Genomic DNA, 23,447 nt, shown 5'->3' with positions numbered 1-23,447 from the left:
TACCTCACAGAGAGACCGAGGAGTCCGCGTACGAGCATGATGAGTGTATCCTAAGTCTTGAGAAAGATCATAAAATAACATCAAAGGGCATGAGAATACTACCTCATTTTATGATGACTTACTCTATTAAATAAATGATTTTACATAGATCCTCATCCTAAATTATGGACGTATGCGAGAAGTTTAGAGGAGAGCTTTGTCATTCGCGTTGTTTCCAGTGAGCTCGTCTGGCGGCCTTCATGGGCACTCCAGAGGCAACAACGTCGTGGCATTCGGCCTTCATGGATGATGTACTGCCCACATTGATCTTACGGCACCTGCTTAGGGAAGTCAGTCCGCGAGGCCATCTTGTCATAGACTTCACTTTCTAAGTGGCCATGGAGCATCGCAGGGATAAGAAAGCGCCTCACAACTCGTCCCTCGTGCTTCATCCACGAGCCAGCTTTCAATATGTATAGATAACACATCACATCCTTAAGACCACAATGACACCATCACAGAGCAACTCGGAACAATGCTTTAACAGTTTTGATTTTGTACAACCTAGAAAATCAAGGCTATTCCGTTCCAACGAGGTGTAAAAGTAAAACATGGGCGAGCGACAGTGTAAAACCGACACCGTTCGTCAATCAGCCCCTCTACTGTCTGCTCTCAAAAAACCAAACCCCAGAGAGCATGCAGGATATACGCCAGTTGTGACCCAAACTATTTCACTGCTTCATTTCCTTCTTTCCTTCCTGTTCATCATCTTCCGTTATTTACTTCTTGGAGGCCTTGGCCATGGTGTTGAGGGCAGAGCCGTTCTTGAACCACTCAATCTGGGGCTCGTTGAAGGTGTGGGACAGAGGGATCTCGAAAGAGGGGCTGCCATCGGCGGGGTGGACAATCATGGGGAAGGGCTTGCCAACCTCGAGCTTGGTGCAGAGAAGGTCGACCTGGTATCGAGTTAGTTGATGCTATGAAACACGCTGTAGAAGAGCAACATACCTTGTCCTCAGGGCGGATCTTGTCGTAGTCGGCGGGGTCAGTGAAGGTCAGGGGCAGCATACCCTGCTTCTTCAGGTTGGTCTCGTGGATACGGGCGAAAGATCGGGTAATGATGGCAAGACCACCAAGGTGACGGGGCTCAAGAGCGGCGTGCTCTCGGGAAGAACCCTCACCGTAGTTCCAGTCACCAATGACAACCCACTTGATGCCCTTGGCCTTGTAGTCACGAGCGACAGCGGGAACGGCACCCCACTCGCCGTTGGTGAAGTTGTGGATCTTGTTGGCCTCATCGTTGGCCTCGTTGATGGCACCGATCAACATGTTGTTGGAGATGTTGTCAAGGTGACCACGGTACTTGAGCCAGGGACCGGCCATGGAGATGTGATCAGTGGTGGTCTTGCCCTTGGCCTTGATGAGGATGGGGAGGTCCTTAGCGTCCTTGCCGTCCCAAGGCTGGAAGGGGGTAAGGATCTGGAGACGGTCGGAGGTGGGGGAGACATCGACAGTGACACTGGCACGGTCCTTGGGGGGAGCCTGGTAAGTGTCCTGGCCGGGGTCGTAGCCGCGAACGGGGAGACCGTCACCGGTGGGAGGAGAGAGCTTGAACTCCTTGCCGTCCTTGTCCTTGAGGGTGTCGGTGAGGGGGTTGAAGTGGAGGGAGCCAGCAATGGTCAGGGCAACGACCATGTCGGGGGAGGCGACGAAAGAGTGGGTGGCGGGGTTGCCGTCGTTTCGGCCAGTGAAGTTACGGTTGTAGGAGGAGATGATGGAGTTGGCAGTGCCCTTCTTGACATCGCGTCGGTCCCACTGACCAATGCAGGGACCGCAAGCGTTGGCGAGAACCATACCACCGAACTCCTCGAAGGTCTGGAGCTGACCGTCACGCTCAATGGTGGCGCGAATCTGCTCAGAACCGGGGGTGACAGTGAAGGCAGCCTTGGCCTTGATGCCGTGGTCGAGGGCATCACGGGCGATAGAGGCGGCGCGGGACATATCCTCGTAAGAGGAGTTGGTGCAAGAGCCAATCAGACCGACCTTGAGCTCATCGGGCCAGCCGTTGTCCTTAACAGCCTGGCTGAACTTGGAGATGGGGGTTCCCAGATCAGGGGTGAAGGGACCGTTGATGTAGGGCTCGAGCTCGGAAAGGTTGATCTCAATCAGCTGGTCGTACTCGGCACCCTCGTCCGATCGGAGGCCGTGGGCGTAAGAGCGGGCGAACTCTCCAATGTCGGTTCGCTTGGTGGCGGCAAGGTAGTCGAACATACGTTCGTTGAAAGGGAAGAGAGAAGTAGTAGCGCCGATTTCAGCACCCCTGAAACGAATTAGCAAAACGATTCGACGAGATCAGGAATCGGGAAGACAAAACATGTTGCAGATCGTTGCCATGCCAGTCGCTGAGAAGGTCTCAGTTCCAGGTCCATGGTACTCGACAATGGCACCAGTGCCACCCTTGACGGTGAGAATATCGGCGACCTTGAGGATAATGTCTGTGGTGTTGTTAATAAGTGGGTCCATGAATGACTAACCGTCGACGATCATCGACAGTGGAAGGAGCGCGGGTATCACTTACCCTTAGGGGCAGTCCAGCCGTTGAGCTGACCAGTCAGCTTAACACCGATGACCTTGGGGGCCTTCAGCTCCCAGGGAAGGTTGGCCATGACATCGACAGCATCAGCACCACCGACACCGATACAGGCCATACCAAGACCACCACCGTTGGGAGTGTGGGAGTCAGTTCCGATGAGGAGACCGCCGGGGAAAGCGTAGTTCTCAAGAATAATCTGGTGAATGATACCGGAGCCAGGGCGCCAGAAACCAATGTTGTACTTGGCACAAGCAGTAGCAAGGAAGTTGTAGACCTCCTTGTTGATGTCGACAGCACGGGCAAGATCCTTGGCACCACCAATCTGAGCCTCGATCAAGTGATCGCAGTGGACAGTGGAGGGGTTGGCGACGGCGTCCATGCCAGCGGACATGAACTGGAGGATAGCCATCTGGGCGGTGGCATCCTGGCAAGCAACACGGTCAGGTCGGAGCTTGAGGTAAGAGCTGCCACGCTCAATCTCCTGGCCATGGGGATCATCCAAGTGAGAGTACAGAATCTTCTCGGCGTAGGTCAGGGGTCGGTTAAGGCGGGCGCGGACGATGTCGAGGTTCTCGGACATCTTCTTGTAGTTGATGAAGTTGTTCTCCTCCCAAAGGTTCTGGCGGACCTATAGTGGGGCCAAGATGGCACGAGTCAGTTCAATTGTTCCCCCAAAACTTGATTTGAGCATGTTGAAGCTGGCTGAAGTGAAAACTGCTGGTACTATTGCTGCAATTGCACCACAGCGCGCAAATCTGCCTGTGGTCGAAATCACTGTTGATTTGACGGCTCAGGTCGATCGGCGCGCAATGACGTCTGGGAGTTCCCCGGATGAGCGGCTTACATGCCACACCAGAGAACCGCCAAGCGTCGAGTCGTTCGCGCAAAACACAAGCTGCTGAGAGTAGAATCTTGCTCACCTTCTTGTCGAGAGGGCTGTCAGAGACAGTCGCCAGACGGCGAATGCCAGAGGCGGCGCCCGCGAGGACGCGGCTCCGGGCGACATTGCCCAGAACCTGGCGGGTAGCAAGCATGGTGAAGGTGTTGATCACTCAAGGCTGAAGCGTCTCAATTGAGTGTGAGCGTGATTAGAGCGGAGAGGGTCAGGGTATCACTAGGAAGAAGAAAAAGGGAGACGCTCGCACACGAGAAGAATCAACGGGCAAGAAGAGATCGAGGAGGAGGGGGGAGGATTGAGTATTAAAAGGAAGCGGATGGGAGGAGGGGGGTGTTTTTTTTTCCCTTGCCCAGGGCACACGGCAACAAGGCCCTCCTCACCTTAGGTACCTGTCGCTTAGGACCTTGCTGAGGTTTGGCAGTGAAGCCCAGCAGTGAGAGCGCCGAATCCGCTAGAGGCACGCCCCAGGGGAGAGCGAGCCCCAAAAAATGTGGGTGATGCTCCACAGCGGAGCCCTCTCCAAGCACCAGTGATCAAGTGTGGTTTTCCGATGCGAGCGGGGAGGGCAAACTCGACCTTCAACCAATAGAAAAAGAGCTGAAAATAATCGGCAATTCCTTTCATCATGGGTGGTAACCGAAAACCTCCACTCTGCCGAGGGAACAAACACCTGCTGCTCCAAAAGCATTTTTTGGCGCACCAGATTGTACCGCAGCCGTCGGTTCCCGTCTCACTCGGGGCCGATAATACCGAGGCAGCGACAACAACGCAAGCAGAAACCAAACCCCTGCCTCTATTGCGAGTTGCCATTGGACTCGTTGATTGGTCCTTGTTTTTGAAATCGTTGTTGATTGAAAGCAGCACCCTTTTGGTTCCATCATGGGTTGAAAATACATGCGACAAATTCCTCTGTTGATCTACTGTGCCACCGTCGTCCCGTCTTCGTTGCTAGACTCTTGCTCAAGGAGGGGAACTCTCCGTCCCCACTCAGGCCTGGTTGCTCCAAGCTGGGCGCAACTCTCAAGGCCGAGGGATAATCGCAACAGCTGCCATTGGGCAAAAAAAAAGATAATTGGGCGGTCATCGGTTTGGGGACGCGGCAGAATGTCATTTTCCACATGTCCAGTGAAGGTATCGGGATCCGAGCGTTAGGGTCTCGGAGCTTCGCAACTACGAGCAACACTGTGCGGCGACCGAACATGAAACCCGCTGGCCCGAGACCTTTTTTCCCTTGGAGACCCGGTGACGCCGCTCCGCGGGCGGGCTTTGACCCTTACCTTGCATTCAATCCGGCGTGGACCCCGGACCAGCGCTCCAGTTGGTGGCGGTGCACCACTCATTGTGCACCAATCCATTCATTGTTTGTGAAGAGCCGCGGCGCCTACCGTCGCGCTTGTCAGCTGGAGCTCAAGACCCACCTGAGAATAGTGTCATCCTCCAGACTGTCTGGGGAGATACCTCCCATGCAGTATTATGTGCTGTTCAGAAGTGGACAGATATCCAGGATTCCATGTAGATGATCCTTTCGTTTATTATGGTCCCAACTTTAGTCTTTTCCCAGGTCTTTGTAGTTCAAAGACGCCGAGTGTCTACACATGGATGATCCAGTCAATCTGTGCTTAAAGTAATCAAGACAGCTCATTGCAGGATGGGTAATGCTACAGAATGTCATGGATATCCGAAATTTCCCTCGATAGTGAGATCAATAGGTGATGTGGTAGCACCAACATCAAGTCTGACATGTCTTCGAGACCCCCATCCATGCCCTATCACTTGTCCTCCCATCGTTTTGCCAGTAACGACTACCTATGTAAGTCTATGGGTGATACCCTGACACTGTCCGTGATCCGTGAGCTCTGCGTTATGTGCCTTATTCACCATTCCCAGTTGGGCGGATGGCACCCTACTCAGTGGCCTCCCAGCCTCTGGGGAAGTTCTCTTCCTCTCCGCATAGCCCCGTAAAACCTTATGTGACGGGCAGGGGTGGCTGAATTCCAGCTATGTACCAAACGGCGAGTCCCGAGCCAAGCTACCAACGTGCTCTGACATTGCAATTGCGGTCCGGGGAAATGTGGCTAGGGTCCTCATGAGGGAACTCCAGATTCCGTGGAATGGTCTCCAGTGCGAACGCTTGTCCAGTTCATGTTAAGCCAGCGAATTTTCAGCCAATGGCATTGCTTGGTCTTCTGTCGAAACAAAAGGCTCGACATCTGATACTCCGATATCCGTCCGACATGAGCTTGTGGATCATCCAAGTGCCAGTTAAAGTCGGATATATGTGCCATACTTTCAGCTTCGACAGCAGCCCGTGGATGAGCTACAAACAAAGGATGGTTGGTATTCAGGGAGATGAGGAGTCTTTGAAAAGCCTTATGAGGAGGATTTGAGAGCTAGAGATAAAATTCGACGTGCTATCATACAGGCTTAGGCTAAGGCTCAGGGTTCATGGCTTGGGTGTAATTCACTACCAACCAGCCAGCCACCTGAAGCAAATAATGGATCTATGCTTGGCCGATTGTAGGTTGTCCACAAACATACTGTTACACTTCTCGTGCACTGTTTCCCAGGGTATCGCATGCCAGTTCCCATACACAGACACGCTGGTCAAGGTTGGGCGTTGTAAAGGTCGTGATTGTGGAGCCACAAAGCGCTCGAGGTTTGATGCGGGGAGCCGAAGCCACAGGTTGGAGGCTGATAACCAAGGTTGTCAGGCTGCGAGCCAATCATGGCGGGGCAGAAAACAATCTTCACAACCCTGTCGTCATGACGGTGCTCCTCTTCCATCCATCCACCCCTCTCCGTGACGGCCGTTCAAAAATTCTTGCACATGCTTCCCTCAGGGATTGCCATCGATAAGAGACACGGGTGATCATGACAAGGTCGAACGATGGCGAAACCGAGGTCAGATATGATACAGCGAACGCAGATGCCATGCAGTTTTGCCTCGTTTTTCGTCATGGGATAGTCACCCTCATGGCCGAGGATACCGAAGCCCCAAGCTCCTCTCGCACGAGACCGAGCGACCGAGACTGCGATAGCCAGTGAGCGGAGGGCAGAAAACCCCATTCCACCTGCCATTGAGCTCGCCCATTGGCGCCCACCAGAGCCCTGGTCTAGGCCGTTCACTGGGGAAAAGGCCCCATCGGAGACGGTTGCGTCAGAGGTGCCAGTGCTTGACCTCAGCGGGCCCCAGACGCTCACGACAGTCCATCGCCGAACACTCCCCCGGATACCGACCGGAGGCGGACGGACCTCCTCGGCTTGGCTCGACGTTACGAGCCACGGCTCTCTATCGGCTCCAGGTTCGGCGCTGGACGGCAAGACGTTGACGATGGTGTCAAGTTGTTTGCCAAGAAGACAGAAGGTTCGTCTCCTGCATCAGTCCGGCAATTTTTGACGGAATTCAGGTGTGAGGGGGAGGGACGATACTTCAGCAAAGCATGTGGGTTACCCTCGACGCAGGCACACAAATCAAAAACAACCACTTCCGTCTGTTCCACATAGACCCAAGCAACAATTAGTGTTGCTAGGAGATGGCAGATGAGGACAAGACATGGACATAATTATCTTGTCGACCTTTATTTGCTTTCAGGGCCAGGCATTGAGCACAGCATGAGCCCCGTCTCTAATCATTTCTGCCAATACCTCACACCTCACTCGAGCCCACAACCGCTCACAATCAACTCCCGTCTTCCACAAAAGCTTCTTATTCAACCTGATGGACCCTTCTCGGCTGACAGGCGCGGCGGCCCCACGCCCCAGGCGGCACAACTCCAAGGATTTATCCTTGACTCTGCTGGGCTTCATTTTCCCAGCCTGCCTGTTGTTCCCCGGTCGTTACGGCACCGATGCAGCGCCACCCGCAGCGCTGACCCGGGGCCCACGCCGCAGAGAACGAAGAATTTACCGCATCGTCACCCTGATGCGGCATAGTCGCCTCTGGTTCCCCCCCGGGCGTCTCCATGCCTCAAACAGGGCCCCGTTTCCCTTGGCAAAATTTGGCTCTCCTCCTCCGTTTGGCAGGGCCTGAAAGCGGAGCGGAGGCTCGGACCAGCGGCTTTTACTTCGGTCGCCGGACCGTGGCCCTCGCAATTGTGAGGCTCCGAGCTCTTCACGCTCGGTCCCCGACGTCTTCCCCATAATCTGTGTCCATTTCGGACCTCAGTTCTCGACGGCGAGTCGCTGAGGCAAATTGGGGTAACCCTTGAACGATGGGGATGAAGCTCTCACGAAACCGCACACCCCCCTTGGTTCCTGCACAACTCCTCTGCTGTTCTGCCGCATCCCAGGCCGCAGACCGCCCAACTTCCCTGTCCTGCCCTATCCAATAGTATCCGCCGCAATTACAATCGATTACAGACGGAAGCTTTCCTGCTAGGTTCTCTATCTACCTCGGTGTTCAGCCGCATAACCACTCGTAACCCAGTTGGCTGCGGCTTTACCGAACTGCAAAACGGTTCCCTGCTTGTCAACAAAGACACGCCACACAAATATGTACCGGTCAGTGGCAAGAAAACGCCAGACGAATGACCCTAGAGGGTATGTATCCAATGACAGGGCCGGGATATGAAAGCTCATCACCGCCGTCGACCCGGACCCAAGTCAGAGCAGACAAAGAAGCGGGCTGGGACTGGACACTGCATCTCCACGAGAGAAATTTATCCACCTCCACAAGTCTACAAAGCCACCCCAGGTGGCGATTCGTAGCATCAGACCACTGACAGGCCAAGTTCGAGCATCCTTGCGCCCAGAGTGAAAACCAGAGCTCATGGATGCTCTTCAGAAACCCACAACTGTAGCCAAAGGAGAGCATCACCACAAAGTCTACAAATTCTTATTTGACCGGACATCATTGGCCTCCCATAGTGGGTCAACGTCTGATGTCTGCCATGTGGTTTCAAGTCCGTTCAATTCCCTAAGGTGGGCTCGGCTCGAACATGTGGCGGCGACAACGCTGATCATTGAACGCCATGTCGCTGGGATCTAGCCAAGCCTCATGAGGAGGTTGCTTTCACGAAGGGTTCGTTATGTCCATGGGCATATATTCGTCAATATGCCTCGATAGTTTATGGTCAATTCCTCGCTAACTATATCCGTGACTGATGCTCTTTCGTACAACTCTTCTCGAGTCACTAATGCTTTTCATATTACACGGAGCTCCAGTAGACATCACCAGCCACTCGTTGTAGTGTTTCAGGTACCCGGATCTTTGCTCAGTGGGTGATGCGTGATCCCGTTCGATAGACTGATTGGTCTCATTTTGATACTGAAGGTCATGCCAGGGTCAGCGCACCAATGTTCCACTCGCTAGCTTGGAGCAGAAGGCAATCTCAATGCTATTTTCATCTATGTCAGCAATGATTACGCTATCCATCATGCCCATACCACCGGCATTAACAGACCACTGCAGTGTCTTTAGCATTGGCACATCTTGGATCGTGTGCAAGATGCATGCGGGCATCTGCCAACCAACTTTGCTGTTTTACATACTACTCACTACCTAACCTAGATATCCCTAAGTATCTTTAGTGAACTTATGACTATCTCTTCATAAGTTCATTGCATCATATTCCAGGAATAAGAGACCGCGATCTCAGGTAGAGAAGAATTCTTACATATTCTCTTTTACGCATTTATTTTATCGCTACGCTGGGATATACAACCAAAGCATACTTGATATCCGCTCTCTCGATTGTCGAACCCGGTGACCTTATAATATCCATTCTCACCAGGGATCTCTCTAGCCATACCAAGAGCTATAGGCGACTGACGGAGGACCGAACCCTCACAAACCAGCCTACTTAGGAAGTCTACCCTGACGAGAATCTAGAAAATATGGCCTTTCATTGACAAATAAATACATGCTCAACCGCAACAGCTTCCTATGTTTCCTATCCTCTGGCGAGATAATTTGAGGAATTGTCCACAAGGAACAGTTCTTCCCGAGCTGCCAATCGGTCGAGATGGTGTAAGTGAACAAGGCAGCCTTCATTATTCACAACACTCCGATGTTATCACATGAGTTTCGACCAACCCTTTGCGAAATCACAAGAATCCACTCTAATAAATACTTCAACACATGAATAATCCATCGATTAGGGGTCCTTGCTGTCCTTTCATCAATTGAAAGACCTCCAGACTCAAGACATGGTCGTCTTGAAGCTGTGGCTGTGTGGCTGTTGTGTGGCTAGGGCTCCCCGCATCTAAGCAGTACCAAGAACACTGTGAACACTGTCTCCCCACCAAAATTTTGTACTTTTTTCTGAATCGCCAACCTCCACCGCCCAGGTTATCGATCATCGAGATACCCGTCGCAGGAACAGGTCGACAAACTTTACACTTTTGCGTCACCCCTTCAACACACGAATCCGCAATCATGGGCGTCACCAACAAGCGAACCATCACCAAGACCCGGCGCAAGACCAGAGACGTCGACCAGGTCAAGGCCGACCTCCTCTCGCCCAAGCACCTCAAGCAGTTCATGGAGACCAAGGCCGCCGAGGACCTTCCTGGACTCGGCCGACACTACTGCACCGAGTGCTCCAAATGGTTCGATACGGACGCCACGCTGGTTGCGCATCGCAAGGGAAAGCCTCACAAGAGAAGGTTTGTTGCCATTTTACTGCTTCTATCGGGGTATCTTTGCTAACACTATCCTAGACTCAAGCAAATCGCCGAGGGACCTTATACTCACAAGGACGCCGATGCTGCTATAGGCCTTTGGACGGATAATGGCGACCGAAAGCGTACCGATATGGACAACGACGTGTCCATGGATCCCTGAGATTCTTGTCCGAATTCGATGATATCCTCTTCAACGTATAATCGGCATGCGCATTAAGCATGATGGGTTTTCAGGCGTATTTTGGTTGCATTTGATTCAGCTGGGATGATATTTGGACGGCGTTGCGGGCGGCAATCCTGGTATACGAGCGTGTGTTCGAGGCGAAAACTTCAACTTCACCTGACTCCCCTACCGCGCGCCCTAGCAAGCCCACTAGGCCGGCTTCGACCAACTCCGCGGGTGGATCTTCCTCTCGATGATGTTCCCCGACCAGGCGCTGAGGGAAGACGGGATTGACGGGGCTCTGGTGTGGTGAATCTGGACGACTTGGTTGTTGTGGGTGGGTTCTCGACGAAGGACGTATCCGTTGTCCTATGGAATGGTTAAAATTTGAAAATGGGCGCGATATGGAGAGGACTTGCATGAATGTCATATCTGTGTCAGTCTCGGATCGTGAAGGAGCCTCAGCGGGTTGCTCTTGTCTTGTCCTATCTCGGCGGAACGACTCTGGGACAGGCCCCTGTAGGCAGTGTGAGCTCATATACCAGACACATAAACTCTAGATAGCCCCGGAGTATAAGACCAATAGACCTACCTCTGGAAAATCAACGCAGAAAGCGTTCATGTTCAGTCCGTACATGAAACTCGCAAACGACTCGCTGAACCTCGCCAGACTCTCGTGCATGAGCTGGAAGTGCATCATGTTCGCCTCAAGGTCGGCCATGGCGTCCGAGAGCTCTGCAAAGGCGGGCTCGAAGGCATTGAGTGGGAACGGAGCATCGTTTTCTCCTGCACCGCGAGCAGACTCTCGGAAGGACGAGCGCGACGATGGACGAAGCGGGGTGGTGGGACGCGAGGTATGAGAACGGGAGTTGGAGCGCTTGACGCTAGCGTCAAGAGGTGTGCCAGACATGTTATAGTCGTCGCGTATGTTATCTGAGCGTCGTGATATATCGTTTCGTACGATGCGCGATGGACAAGAGGTGGAGGGTCTGTTTGGTGCTTTGTGGTCGTCAAGTTGGTTTGGACTCAAAGTCAACAAATGGCGGTTGTTATTGTGGCGTCCCCGCAGTCAAGGTGTGGCTTCCCAAAGTGGCTTTCCCCGCGGCGGGACCAATGCCGTTGAGCTGGTGCGATAGCAGCACGAGTACCTTTTCATCATGACTCGTCTTTGTTGGCCATGAAGCCAGTTGAGCCTCCATATCAAGTCCTAGGCACCATCTACTATTGACAGCTCATGATTTGTTTGTTTACCTCTGAAAGATAGGCCCATGTGGCTGGCCTTGATTCAATTTCATGGTCGTCATGGTGTCGTGTGAGCTGTTCATACGTAGCTCAGGGGCTCACTTGACGACATACGATGAGGCTGAGCCGACGACACGATCTAATATTAGGGGCGCAACTGACCAGGGCCGTCTGCCAACCGCTAATATCTTTTCTGTATCATCATCATATGAGAAGCGCTTGGGCATCGCGTGTCATTCAGGGTTCTGTTTATCGAGTTGGTAGCAGATCTGTAGGGTAAGAGACGTTTCGTCGAATCTCACGGCAGTCCGGATCAGCGCAGCGTTACTCAGCGGGCCGAATTAAGCCCTACGTATAGAATGAGTTTTGATTCGTAGACCTAGGATGACTCAATCGTATTTATTTGAAGCCCAGTCGGTTTCGCTTTCGTTCTTATGTCTTCGTGTCATCTATTTGGATAGATACGCGTATGAAGCTCGGCCGAGATAGGTGTGCTTCTGATTGCATAGTATAGGTAAAGAAAGTAACCTCTTCTAAACTCAACATTAAAATTTATGAAAATTAAAACAAGCTACTACGTAAAGGTTTCTTCGATCCTATATCAATTACCACAATACTCATCCAATATTCTCACGAGTTAAGCTTGTCGTGTGCATGTCTTGCCTAGAACCGCGTGTCCGGGTACTCCGGGCACTAACAGAAACACACATCCAATACGTAACCCGTAAACTCCGCGGGGGCCGGTGTCTCTCAAGTCCCGCACGCACCCTCTCAGCAAAAAGAGCAGCAGCCTTTTTTTCCTCTCCCCTTGCGCTCGCACCATCTCATCTCACTGCTCGTGCTTATTTATATAGCCTTGCTCTGGCCTTTTCCCCTCGAGCCTCCTAGGGGAACTGTCCTGCTGCTGAAACCGCGAGCTCTGGACGATATAGGTGGAGCTGATCACAGGGGTTTCCTGCGCCGGTCAACGACGACACATCTTTCAAGCAACTTTTACGCGGCGTTGCATTACGCGCTGGCAAGTCTTGGACAGCCCTATCAACGGCATCTTACATATGAGGCCTCAACTGAGTCGGATCTTGTATTCAAATAGCTGCCGTCTCAGCTCTTGTCAACAGTTCTTACGCCCTTCTCTGGCACTCTCATCCCCCGGTTTTGCGAGGCCTCCACTGGCCAGATCGTACACAACCCCTGCATCATTCAGGAGAGTCTCTGCTACGAGATACGAAAACCCAAGCAAGGCCTCACTTCTTGCCCCACCTGTCGCAACAAGTCTTAACTACTCTGCGCGTGTCCGCATTGCTGACACAACCTCTGTTCTCACCCTTCAGAGGTCTTATACGACTCCCTCCAGCAAATCAACCTCTCATTCAACCAGGCGACCACTTGAAGCAAGCTCTCTTTCTTCGGCAGTTGTAGCTGCGACTGTACTTGCTGCTGTTCTTATTGCCTCGGTGTGGTCCACGACAGGGTCTACCAGCAACTCATATTCCCAAGAATTCGATCAAGACATTGAAATCATGTCTGTCCAACTACCCCCCGGTCGACCGGGAAATCTGACTCCTGAGCAAGAGGAGAAGCTTCGAAAGCTATGGGCTGCCATCTTTCAGCTCACCGGTGTGGCCGATGACGACAGCACTGGCGCTGATCTTCTCTCCCCCAAGGAACCCGAGGAGGCAACCCCTGCGGGTGGTGAGAAGAAGAAGCGATTTGGTGTCTTCCGAAAGGGCAAGTCTGGCACTTCAACTCCCACAGAGGCCCCCGTCGAGGAGGACAAGTATGGCCAGACAAAGCACTTTTACGATACCCTGGCCAATGAGACCCCTGAGTCCATCCACCACACCATCTGGAGCATGGTGAAGCACGATCACCCTGACGCTCTCGTCCTACGATTCCTCCGCGCGCGAAAATGGGACGTGGAGAAGGCTCTGGTGATGCTGGTGTCGACTATGCACTGGAGACACAACGACATGCGTGTGGATGACGACATCATGAAGAACGGTGATGCCCTTGCTATTGAGGATGAGAAGAATGCCGATTCCCCTACCAAGCAGGTGAGCGCCGACGTCATGGCTCAGCTCCGAATGGGCAAGAGTTTCTTGCATGGCACCGACAAGAATGGCCGGCCGATCTGCGTTGTGAGAGTTCGCCTTCACAAGATTGGTGCAGAGTGCGAGCCAAGTCTAGAGAGGTACACAGTCTATATCATTGAGACTGCCCGTATGGTCCTTGAGCCTCCAGTTGATACTGCTGTAAGTGAACCCTCTAGAATATTGATATTAGCGATGCTAATAGTCACCTTAGTGTGTCATCTTCGACATGACGGGCTTCTCCATGGCTAACATGGACTACAACCCTGTCAAGTTCATGATCAAGTGTTTCGAGGCCAACTACCCCGAGTCTCTTGGTGCTGTCCTGGTGCACCGCGCCCCCTGGCTGTTCCAAGGTATGTGAACCAGAGTTTATCAGCATCGAATTGCAACTAACAAGATACAAGGTATTTGGAAGGTCATTCGTGGCTGGCTGGACCCTGTCGTTGCGGCCAAGGTTCACTTCACCAACAACCGCGCCGAGCTCGAGGAGTTCATCGCCCCAGACCACCTTATCAAGGAGCTCGACGGCGACGAGGACTGGGAGTACAAGTACATCGAGCCCGCCGCCGGCGAGAACGATAAGATGAAGGACACTGAGACCCGGGACCGACTGCAGGCCGAGCGCGCTGAGCAGGTCAAGCAGTTTGAGCACGCGACCCGGGAATGGATCCGCCACCCAGACGGCGAGAAGGTCACCGAGATCAAGGCGGAGCGCGAGAGGATTTCCAAGTCGCTGAGGGAGGGCTACTGGACCCTGGACCCCTACATCCGGGCAAGGACGCTCTACGACAGACAGGGTTCTATCCAGAACGGCAAGGCCAACTGGTACTCGCCTGTTCCCCCGGCGGCCGGCACTTCTGCTGCCACGGCCGCTGATGATGTAGACTAGATGCGAGGAATGGTTAGAAAAAAACAAAGAGCGTCTCCCCGGCACAGGATTTCTCAGTCAGTTCTTGGCTGATCACTCTCGGCCCAACCCCAGTTGGGTTTGACCTATTACTTTAGGGTTATAGAGCATGATGCATAATAATAACATTGTCGTTTATGAAGTTGCAATTAATCACTGCGCAGGTTGTGAAACTCAGCTATCAGATGTGATATCACAATGAGGTCCGATGAGTGAATATGACTTCTCCCGATGAAAAGCCCCTCCCCCCCCCAAAAAAAAAAAAAGTCACTTCATTTCCACGTCGAAAATCGATAAAGTCCTCTCTAATTAGGTATCCGCTTGCAATTCTTTGTTGAGGTATTTGGCATGGTGGATACTCAAAGTGTTCGTCAAATAGCCAAGTTGGTGCCTTAAATATGCTTCTTGAAGAAAGCGAGACACCAGCGAGATACAAAGACAGTGAGGCGATGAGAACAAACTTAGTGATCATCATTGTATTTAGGCCGTGACATCTGATTCTACCTAGCAACTAGATAGTGAAACCAGGGACCCTTGCTGTGAAACGCTTTTAAAGGCCGCAGCTATCATCAATGATGCGTTGTCTTTACACTGCACAGAATTGCCGACTCAAATCCTGGACTTGATATCCTCGTAGTACGCCTTGAGCGCATCCATATCAGGTGATTGGGTAGGCCATCCAACGCCGAGGCCCTCCTTCTCGTTGGGCTTGGGGATCTAGAGACATGTTAGGGGCCGGATCCGAGGGATGGGAGTACGGGGTTCGTGTTACCATGTGGAAGTGAACCTGAAGTGACCGTTAGCATTTGAAAGCATAGGCAAATTTGAACATGGTAGACTCACGTGCTTGACCTCCTGGTGGGCGATCGCGCCGTTGTTCTGAAGGATGTTGTAGTCGGTGGCACCGGTTGCGTTGACAATCTTCTTCAGAGTGGGCTGTTTGTCCTTATCAGTGCCTCATTCTCTTGCCGCAGGAGAGCAATTGAGCTTACCAGGACCTCAGCGAGGTGGTCATCGGGAATATCGGCCAGCTTCTCGCCGTGGTACTTGGGGATGACGAGCTACAGGGTGTCAGTCGGATCAAGCGAAGTTAGGCATCGAGCATACAGCATGACCCTTGCTGAGGGGGCCAATGTCGAGGAAAGCGAGGGTCTTGTCGCTCTCGAAAAGCTTGAAGCAAGGGATTTCACCTGTAATTGAAAGGCGGCGGTTAGTAGAGAGATTGAAACCGTGGTGATGGTGTTGAGAAAGATAGATGATGAACACCCTCAACGTACTCTCCCCTCAACAGCTCCCCGCATTCGCACTCTCTCGGCTTCACCCTCCGACTCCAATTCTTCTTACCCTTGATGATGCGGCAGAAGATGCAACCGGCGGCGGAAGCCATTTCGTATAATAGAAATTGATTGAATGTCGAAAAAGTTGAGAGAAAGAGGGGAGAAACAAGTGTCACGAGACAAGGGAGAAGCTTCAAGTACGTTGTGCAGTGAGTGAGTCGGTTAACAGCTGCTGACATAGGTGCACCATCAGAGGGGTGTGCTGATTGGTGTGTGGGCTTGCGAGAGAGGGTTATAAGTCAAATTAACATCGCTTCCTTTCGGAGTGGGACCTTCCATCGAACTCACCTCTTGCCTTTTACCAGATGTGACCGTGGAATGGCCCAACAGACTCCATTCAAACAATCTTTGGAAACATTCGTCTGGAGACTCCAGATTCGAATTTTTGCTATTTGCGTTTTTGATGATGGAAAATGATAGTACTGTATAGAGGGAGTCTCGCTGGCTCCTTTTTACATTTTTTAACCGAATTTTAAGTATTCTTTCCCATGTTTTTCGTGGTCAGCATTCACTCATGCCATGTGGCTGCCACCACCAAAAGTGAGGCTTTTCGTACGTCATCATGTGGCGGGGTCACATCCCACCTGAGCCCCTCCAAGACTTGAGCCCGAGCTTGAGACTTGACTTGCAGGATGCTGTGCTTCCCCGAGCCGAGCCATCCATGATCCATCGCTCAACTCGTCGCCCACTTTCAGGCTTCCATCTTGTTACCTTATAATCGCCTCCTGCCACCTCAAAGCTTGGCTCGAAAATACGAGGATAAACCACTTCGCGCGTGACCTCTTTTTTGCCCTCACCTGTTTAGACATCTTCTGTCGCCTCTGGTGCCTGATCCACGAGATACTCTTTACAACTTCGACTTTGCGACAGAAGCGAACAACCCATACAAAACAAGGCTGTCCCTACACACTTGAAAAATGCCCGAATTCGTCAGCACGCCTCTCTTTGGCGGCGCAATCGTTGTCGATCTGCCCTCCAACTTTGCCGACGTCAGGTTCGTGCTCACTCGTCTTTGCGCCCAAGTCCGCATCTGATGCTTATGGTTCTTAGCAAACTGCGACAGGTTCCTGACAACCAGGAGGTCTGGATCGACCAGGATGGTTTCACTAGCATCATCTTTGACATCACTGAGCGCGTTGGAAGCTCCGGCTCTGGTCCTGAGGTCGACGGCCGTGCCATGACGACGCATTTGGAGGATATGGTCGGCTCCGACATCAACACCGTCAAGATCTGGAACACGGCTGAGACTGAGTTCTCCAGACTCGAGTATGGGTCCTCTTCATCCTGTACGAACTTCAAGAGTCGTGCCTTGCTAACTCCCCTCCAGAGAGGGCACTCCCGCCTACACCCTCATCTCGACGCAGACCCCTCACGTCAACCAATCCCGCGACACCACCTCGGCGCCCGACTTTACCGCCATCATCCTGACGCTCCTGCGACTCGAGAAGCAAAAGACGGACATCCTCATCACCATCAACGTGCCCCACATCAAGGGCGAGTACGACGAGGACGAGGTTGACCTGGAGCTCGGCCGCCAGGGCAAGCTCATCGGCGACGCCGTCGAGTACTCGGCCCGTATCTGGTCGACGTTCAAGATTAAGGATTGGGGTCTGTTTGGCGAGTCTTAAGGACGGGAATTGCGAATTATGGAATAGAATAGGACGAGGGTGGAAGAGTTGGATATCCTGGGATGACTATCACGACTGATGACATCTTTTAGCTTTGGACGGATCAGATAAATCGATGAATGTCTGTATGGGCAAGATGCTGGCTTAGCTAGCCATGAATATTTTTCTTTCGGGGTCTTGGATGGCCGATACGAGTCTTTATTTCATGATCCTATTACTCATTAATCGGTGTGAAGTCATAACAGTGAACAACGATGCAGGGTGTCTCACAGGTCAAGGAAAAGGGGACCATTAACAATGCACAGAAGCCCTCAACTTGCCCCCTCGAGAATTTATAGAATGAAATAGTGCTTTAGAAACCCACGTTTACTTGTGATGTTTCCCATCATTATTCATAACATTTGAGTATATGTTCAACTCCTACAATATGCCAAACTGGGTATCTCATGCCTGTATGCCCTATGCCCTCTATTACTTTTCCTCAATGGTCAAATCAACCATCTTCTCAAGAACACCATCAATGCCCTTACTACCCCCTTTACCACCCGTCTTACCACCCCCTTGCTTTGCCCACTTCTCCGCGATGAGCTTCATCACCACCTTCTGCGGACTCCCGGGGTTCTCCTCCCTAACAACCGCCATCTGCTCCCTGACAAATATCTGATACTTGCTCGGACCTCCAGTGGCACCTCCGCCTCTCGGTGTTGGCTTCGTCTGCTTCAGAAGACCCTTGCAGCTGCCGCACCGATGTCGTTGTGGGTCGATGCTCTTGGAGTGTCTCTTGAACTCTGTCCCGCAAGCCGAGCACTCCCACACGTACTTGAAGTCGATGTCGTAGCTGTGCTTGGTCGTAACCTCGATGCCGCGGTCTCCAAATTTGGCTGAACACCTTGCAGCCCAACCCTTGAACTCGCGGCCATGAGGGTTTGTCGTGATACCACTAATCATGAAGTTGGCTAGATGGCAGAACTCGTGTGCCATCACATTCAGTAGTCGATGCTCATCATCAATAACCTTCTCAGCGAGCTCAATCGATGCATGATGCTTGTACGTCACCGAGAGCTGCGCACCATCCGTCTTGCGGGTTGTGCGGATCGTCTCGCGACGCCAACTAGCACGGCCAGCTGTAGTGTTGAGTGTCTTTGTCCAGACAAGCTTGACACCACCAGTAGACTCGGCAAGTTTTGCAATCTCACCCTCAGTGATTTCACGGTCGAGTTCGGCGAGGAAACTCTCAGCCAGAGCATGCTTCCTCGCGGCAAAGGCCTTCTTGGTCTCCTTCTTGGGGTCTTTCTTTGGGCTCGCTTTGCTTGGGCTCTTTGTTACTGGTGGAAGCAGCAGTTTGCGTGGTGAATGATGGTCATTCCACTCGTTGACCGTATCTTGATTCCAAAAGGCGTCCATGCTGGGCCTGTGAGGAGTCTTGGGAATCTGAACCTTCTTGCTCGGAGACATGAGCCCCTTGGGCTTCGAGGTTTTTGGCGGTGTGCTGGGAGGCGTGGTGAACTGATCCCTCTTTGACGATTTGCCCTCCTCATCGGAAAAGTCTTGTAGCTGAAGTCGAAGTTTGGATAGAGTGTCAGCGAGGTCTGAGGCAGTTGTCGTGTCTTGTGAACCCTCCCGTTGCTTGGTTTGGCTCGTCTTCCGGGATTGAGCAACCTCCTTACTCGATGCCGTCTCCTTCGTGGTATTCTGGCTTGTCCTGGCCTTGGGTTTCAGGGAAGGGGCATTCTTTATTAGGGAAGCATTATCCCTTGTGCCAGATGTCCTCTGAGGCTGAACCTTGACCGACCTCACCGGTTTCGTTCGAGCTGGTTGATCTGGGGAATCCTTCAACCAGTCCAGCTCAGAGGCAGAGTCAGAAGAGTCCTCGCCTGCAGTTTGATACACGCTTGGCTCCTCAGCCTCGCTCTCTTCCCGGTTTACCTCAGTGTCTGTCCCACTTTCAATCTCCCTTGCAAACATCAAAGCCTTTGACTTGCTTTCCGGTCTGGCCCTTGGCACTCGCTTCTCTGTTTCCTGAGGTGGCGCTGTCACCGCGGCCGCCTTGGTCTTCTGAAGTCGCCGTACCCTCGTGAGCAATGTTTCTGTCTCTTCCTGGGAGTCGCTGTCCTCATCGGAATCCTCAATGGTCGGTTGCCGCCTCCTCTGCCGTTGGACATGAGCGCGGGGCAGGTCATCTTCAGATTCAGAGTCTGAGGCAGGACTAGTCTCAAACGGAGGTGAAATTAACTCGCTTGGTGTTGTCTTTCGTGATGCCCTGCCCGATCCTCTTGACCTAGCCTCTTGAGAGCTCTGGTGTTCCTCTGAATTCCATCGTTGAAAGAGTGGGTTCCCTGTGGCCTTGCTGGGTTCTCCGAGACGACGTACTCGACGAGTTTCAGACTTGGCTGTGGGTTTCGAGGCGACAGGCTTGGTAGATGAGCTCGTAGTGTCAGATGCTGTCGTGGTTGCTCTGGTACCTTGCTTCCGAATTAGAGTCTTCAGGTCGGGAAGGTCGTCATCGCTAGAGGGACAAATATCGGCAAGCCGAGCCATGGTGGTGGGGTGAAGGATAAAATCGGGAGTGAGAAAAGCTGAAGCTTTCAGCTTGCTACGACAGCAGCTGTGCAAAAGTTGCTGGCATGTAGATAACGCTTCAGGTTAGACAATGCTGGAATAAGCACGTGGTGGTCTAGAGGCGAGGATCTAGCCTGGCATGGATTTGAAAACTGTGTAGGTTGGAGAAGAAACTTGAATTGTTACGTGATCTACATGGTTGGTGTGGTGTGAAGCATCCACGAAGCAACGGATAGCGTTGTCAGAGCAACTGACCCAAATTGGAATGCTGCATCGCGGAGTCACGTGATTTACACTGGAATGAATGATGCACCACACCAGGAAACGGGCTTTGTACAGGCTACCAATTCGGGACGGGAATGGCAATAAATGTATCTCAAGTACGCATGCCTCGTCTATTAATAGACTGAAAGTGATACCCCTGAGCACTTCATTACCAAGCAAGACTCGTGGTTCTCGAACACGAGGCCAAGGCTTGTGGAGAGAGTCAAAGCCTCTCGCTAGCCAAGAGAAGGCAATAGTTGATGTCTCGCCGTTAGCAGGCATGTTTTGCAAGGGTGATTACGAAGTTAAAATCCGACTCTGCTATGAACGAAATAGAACATCTTGTTATTTCAAGAGGAGGTCTCCTTTCGGGGCGAATGTCTGGTACATGGGTTGAGTTTCAACACCATCGAGGCTATCATAGACAAACACTCATCAATCTCTGTGTCTATTCATTCTACAATGGCAATCATAAATTATGAGGAGAACGTCCTAAGTCAAGTATAGGTTATGCATAGCTCATTCTTTCTGGTGGGAATGGATATTATGTATAAGCTGTGAATCAGGGTAGGCAGCCAATCCAGTGAATCACCATCAAGTAGCCAAACTAGTATGCCAACTATCTGTTCCTGCTTTCCTGTACTTCATAGGTATCTAGGGTTGGTTATAGATATATGATCCCAAGAGAGAAGAAGGGGCAGATGCATCATTGTTGGTAAGCTTGACGAATGTTCTTTGCCAGAAGTAGAACTGCCCGAAGCTTTATGTACGGGAAAGATCCTCCTGAACAGCTAACCTATACCATGGGGTGATCTTGAGGTCACGCATACTACACCCACAGATCCTCGCCTTGGTGTTCAACTATTTCGAAACGTCTCAGATTTCACGGATAGGCACGCACAGCCAACAGACGGATCGCAATCCATGACGTAGAAGATTACCAAGCTCATCCATACAGGGCTCGCTCGAGACATTGCGGCCATGGGTCTCGAAAATGAGCCGAAGCATGAAAGGCAAGGCTAACCAAAGACACTCTCTGCCGTGGCTCTGGCCGCGCGCCAGCCCGCGTCTCCATCCTTCGGACCTTTGAAGCGAGTGGGAACATGGGAAAAGGAGGTGACCACTTTTAGAGAGGAGGACCCGCTAGACCTAGTCAACGGCCACATCAGTTCAGCCAACAAGAGAGGACCGGCCCCCCGACTGGTGATCGACCATCGCTCGATCTCTGCTGGTACTTGCGAGGTACAGGCAGGCATACATGCAAGAGAGAGCGTGCTGGTGCCGTTGTGGGACTGAGGATTTCTGCTGAGGTCTCCATATCCTCTCTCCAGCAACTCCTCACCATCGAATTTGAAGCAATCTTGTCATCATTCTTCTTCATCTTCGACCCCAGTTCCCGCGCGAACCGAACAAGTCTGACCCAACAAGCCTCGTCCGTTGCTAGTAAACGGGTGGCGGAACGCCAGACCTATTTGACACGCTCCGGGACATTGTAAAGCTCGCCTTCGACTCGAGATGCCGAACTTATCACAAAAAAAAGCATGGCCTTCTAGCGCTGTGGATACGAGATCATAGCATGGCCAGATTGGGACTGGGGAGGTTGGACGAACCAAAACTCAATAGATAACGTTAGACCCGTTGAGAGTGTAAAAAATTGATTGAAAAAAAAAGAGAGCCCAGCCTCGGGCTTCTCTGCCGAGTTGGAATTTGGGATGGATCGAGAATCGCTGTGGGATCGTGTGTAAAAAAAAAAGACCAGGGGGGAACGTTATGTACCCACGTAGCCCTGTCGAGAAACTAACAGAGGCGCATTGAGAAGGCCGCGTCGAGCGTCGTCATCGGCTGTAATTGTGCTGATGAGCGGGAGGGAAAAGGTGCAAGCCAAAATGCAAGCCCAATTTCGTGATGGAACTGTCGGAGAGGAGAGACAGCAGCGGGTGGCTTCGCTTTGGATCCTTGCCCAGCATCACCGCATTTTCCCCTCTGCTTCCTTGCATAGGCATGTTTCCTTCTTCTGCCTCTGCCTCGTCTGTCGTCTGTCGTCTCTTTGGGTCTCACGAGCGTGGCGATGCAGAATGCATGTTCGTGTTCCTGCATGATGGAGCCCATCCTTCTCATCCAGCCATCCTCTTTTGAACAAACGCCAACCCCTCAACAATCGAGATTTCATCTCAAGGCTGAAACAACTGCCATAAGTCTGGGCAATCTGTGTAATTCCAAGACTGGAGAAACCCAGTCCAAGGACCCAGGTTCCCGTTTTTTTTCTTCTTCTCTGGATGGATGAAAGGGGCATGATGAGTTCGCGAGTAGTTCTCCACCACCACCACACGGAATACTTCAGGGGTACATACATATCACCAGAGGGCAAGCAAGGACAAGGTCATCATTCAATTTCACGGAGTCGGCGGAGTTGGCAAAAAAGCACAGCACACCCCGGAAGCTTCGCGGATGTGGCCGTAGCCGTGAAAACGGGAGCCAGCAGCCTGTGCTGCACTGCAGGGCCTCGAAACACACGTGTAATTCAACGTCTTGCTTGTAACCTACACCAGACACACGCCGATGATAGCTCCGTGCATACAACCATGCCCTGTGCCCTGATATGGTTCAACACCAAGCAGGTTTGGATGTCGAACCGGTTTATGACTGCTCATCTGTAACCCTCGCGTCAGTCTCGTGCACCACACCAAGGCCAGCCCCTGACGACAATTGCAGAAGCCTGCCTGCCTGCCTGCGATTGAGCTTGTTCACTTGAAAACACCTGCAGCTCTGTCAACGAGACGAAAGACAGAAATTGTCTTGACTCCGGATGCGCCGTTCAGGGGCGCCTTTGCCCCAGTGGAGGCTTCCAGAGGCTCCAGCAAAGGAAGCACGCTCCGCTCCAATGATGACGCGTGGCTGGCCATTTCTGAACGGTACTCGAGGTATACTTGAAGCACGAAGGTTCCGGAGGCCCTATCTCACTCTGTGGAGTCGTCTCTCAGCCATTTCAGTGCAAGATTTCAGCAGGACAAGGGCCAGCTGAGAGCAGATGATGTAGTCAACAAGTATTGGCGGGACTCGCACACCAAGCACCATGCCCCCGAAGCACCCGCAGTGTCCGCCTCTAAAAATGACCAACCAACCCCCCTAAAAACTGGCTCTCAGTCTCCCGCTGACCAAT

General features: G+C 52.2%; 7 protein-coding genes across 7 annotated transcripts; 3 read left to right on the top strand and 4 right to left on the bottom strand.

Annotated features, from left to right (window-relative positions):
- Positions 1–505: 505 nt before the first annotated feature.
- On the bottom strand, positions 506–3,725 carry NECHADRAFT_103945 (uncharacterized protein). The gene is made up of 5 exons (XM_003040675.1): positions 3,493–3,725; positions 2,558–3,200; positions 2,354–2,474; positions 988–2,299; positions 506–935 (listed from the first exon to the last, which is right to left on the bottom strand). Exons 1-5 carry the CDS (start codon positions 3,604–3,606, stop codon positions 759–761), a joined length of 2,367 nt encoding a protein of 788 aa, XP_003040721.1. The 5' UTR covers positions 3,607–3,725; the 3' UTR covers positions 506–758.
- Positions 3,726–9,846: 6,121 nt separating this feature from the next.
- On the top strand, positions 9,847–10,855 carry NECHADRAFT_67920 (uncharacterized protein; the record flags this gene model as incomplete). Its single annotated transcript, XM_003040704.1, has 2 exons — positions 9,847–10,076; positions 10,131–10,855. The coding sequence occupies 2 exons, from the start codon at positions 9,847–9,849 to the stop codon at positions 10,252–10,254; spliced, it is 354 nt and encodes a 117-aa protein (XP_003040750.1). The 3' UTR covers positions 10,255–10,855.
- On the bottom strand, positions 10,850–11,104 carry NECHADRAFT_9895 (uncharacterized protein; the record flags this gene model as incomplete). The annotated part of the gene is made up of 1 exon (XM_003040674.1): positions 10,850–11,104. A coding segment is annotated over one exon (255 nt), but the record flags the coding sequence as incomplete, so codon positions are not given.
- A 1,197-nt stretch (positions 11,105–12,301) lies between these two features.
- NECHADRAFT_59675 (uncharacterized protein) lies at positions 12,302–14,650 on the top strand. Its single transcript, XM_003040703.1, has 3 exons — positions 12,302–13,751; positions 13,804–13,945; positions 13,997–14,650. The coding sequence occupies exons 1-3, from the start codon at positions 12,555–12,557 to the stop codon at positions 14,479–14,481; spliced, it is 1,824 nt and encodes a 607-aa protein (XP_003040749.1). The 5' UTR covers positions 12,302–12,554; the 3' UTR covers positions 14,482–14,650.
- Positions 14,651–14,958: 308 nt separating this feature from the next.
- NECHADRAFT_99860 (uncharacterized protein) lies at positions 14,959–16,005 on the bottom strand. Its single transcript, XM_003040673.1, has 6 exons — positions 15,844–16,005; positions 15,607–15,689; positions 15,492–15,560; positions 15,343–15,435; positions 15,272–15,286; positions 14,959–15,216 (listed from the first exon to the last, which is right to left on the bottom strand). Exons 1-6 carry the CDS (start codon positions 15,884–15,886, stop codon positions 15,109–15,111), a joined length of 411 nt encoding a protein of 136 aa, XP_003040719.1. The 5' UTR covers positions 15,887–16,005; the 3' UTR covers positions 14,959–15,108.
- Positions 16,006–16,753: 748 nt separating this feature from the next.
- On the top strand, positions 16,754–17,464 carry NECHADRAFT_37417 (uncharacterized protein; the record flags this gene model as incomplete). The annotated part of the gene is made up of 3 exons (XM_003040702.1): positions 16,754–16,830; positions 16,887–17,102; positions 17,164–17,464. The coding sequence occupies 3 exons, from the start codon at positions 16,754–16,756 to the stop codon at positions 17,462–17,464; spliced, it is 594 nt and encodes a 197-aa protein (XP_003040748.1).
- A 471-nt stretch (positions 17,465–17,935) lies between these two features.
- On the bottom strand, positions 17,936–20,002 carry NECHADRAFT_92365 (uncharacterized protein; the record flags this gene model as incomplete). Its single annotated transcript, XM_003040672.1, has 1 exon — positions 17,936–20,002. One exon carries the CDS (start codon positions 20,000–20,002, stop codon positions 17,936–17,938), a length of 2,067 nt encoding a protein of 688 aa, XP_003040718.1.
- Positions 20,003–23,447: the final 3,445 nt, after the last annotated feature.

The sequence above is a fragment of the Fusarium vanettenii genome (genome assembly GCF_000151355.1).
Source record: "Fusarium vanettenii 77-13-4 chromosome 4 genomic scaffold NECHAsca_59_chr4_1_0, whole genome shotgun sequence".
NCBI lineage: Eukaryota > Fungi > Ascomycota > Sordariomycetes > Hypocreales > Nectriaceae > Fusarium > Fusarium vanettenii.
This window is presented reverse-complemented; position numbering and strand designations above follow the sequence as displayed.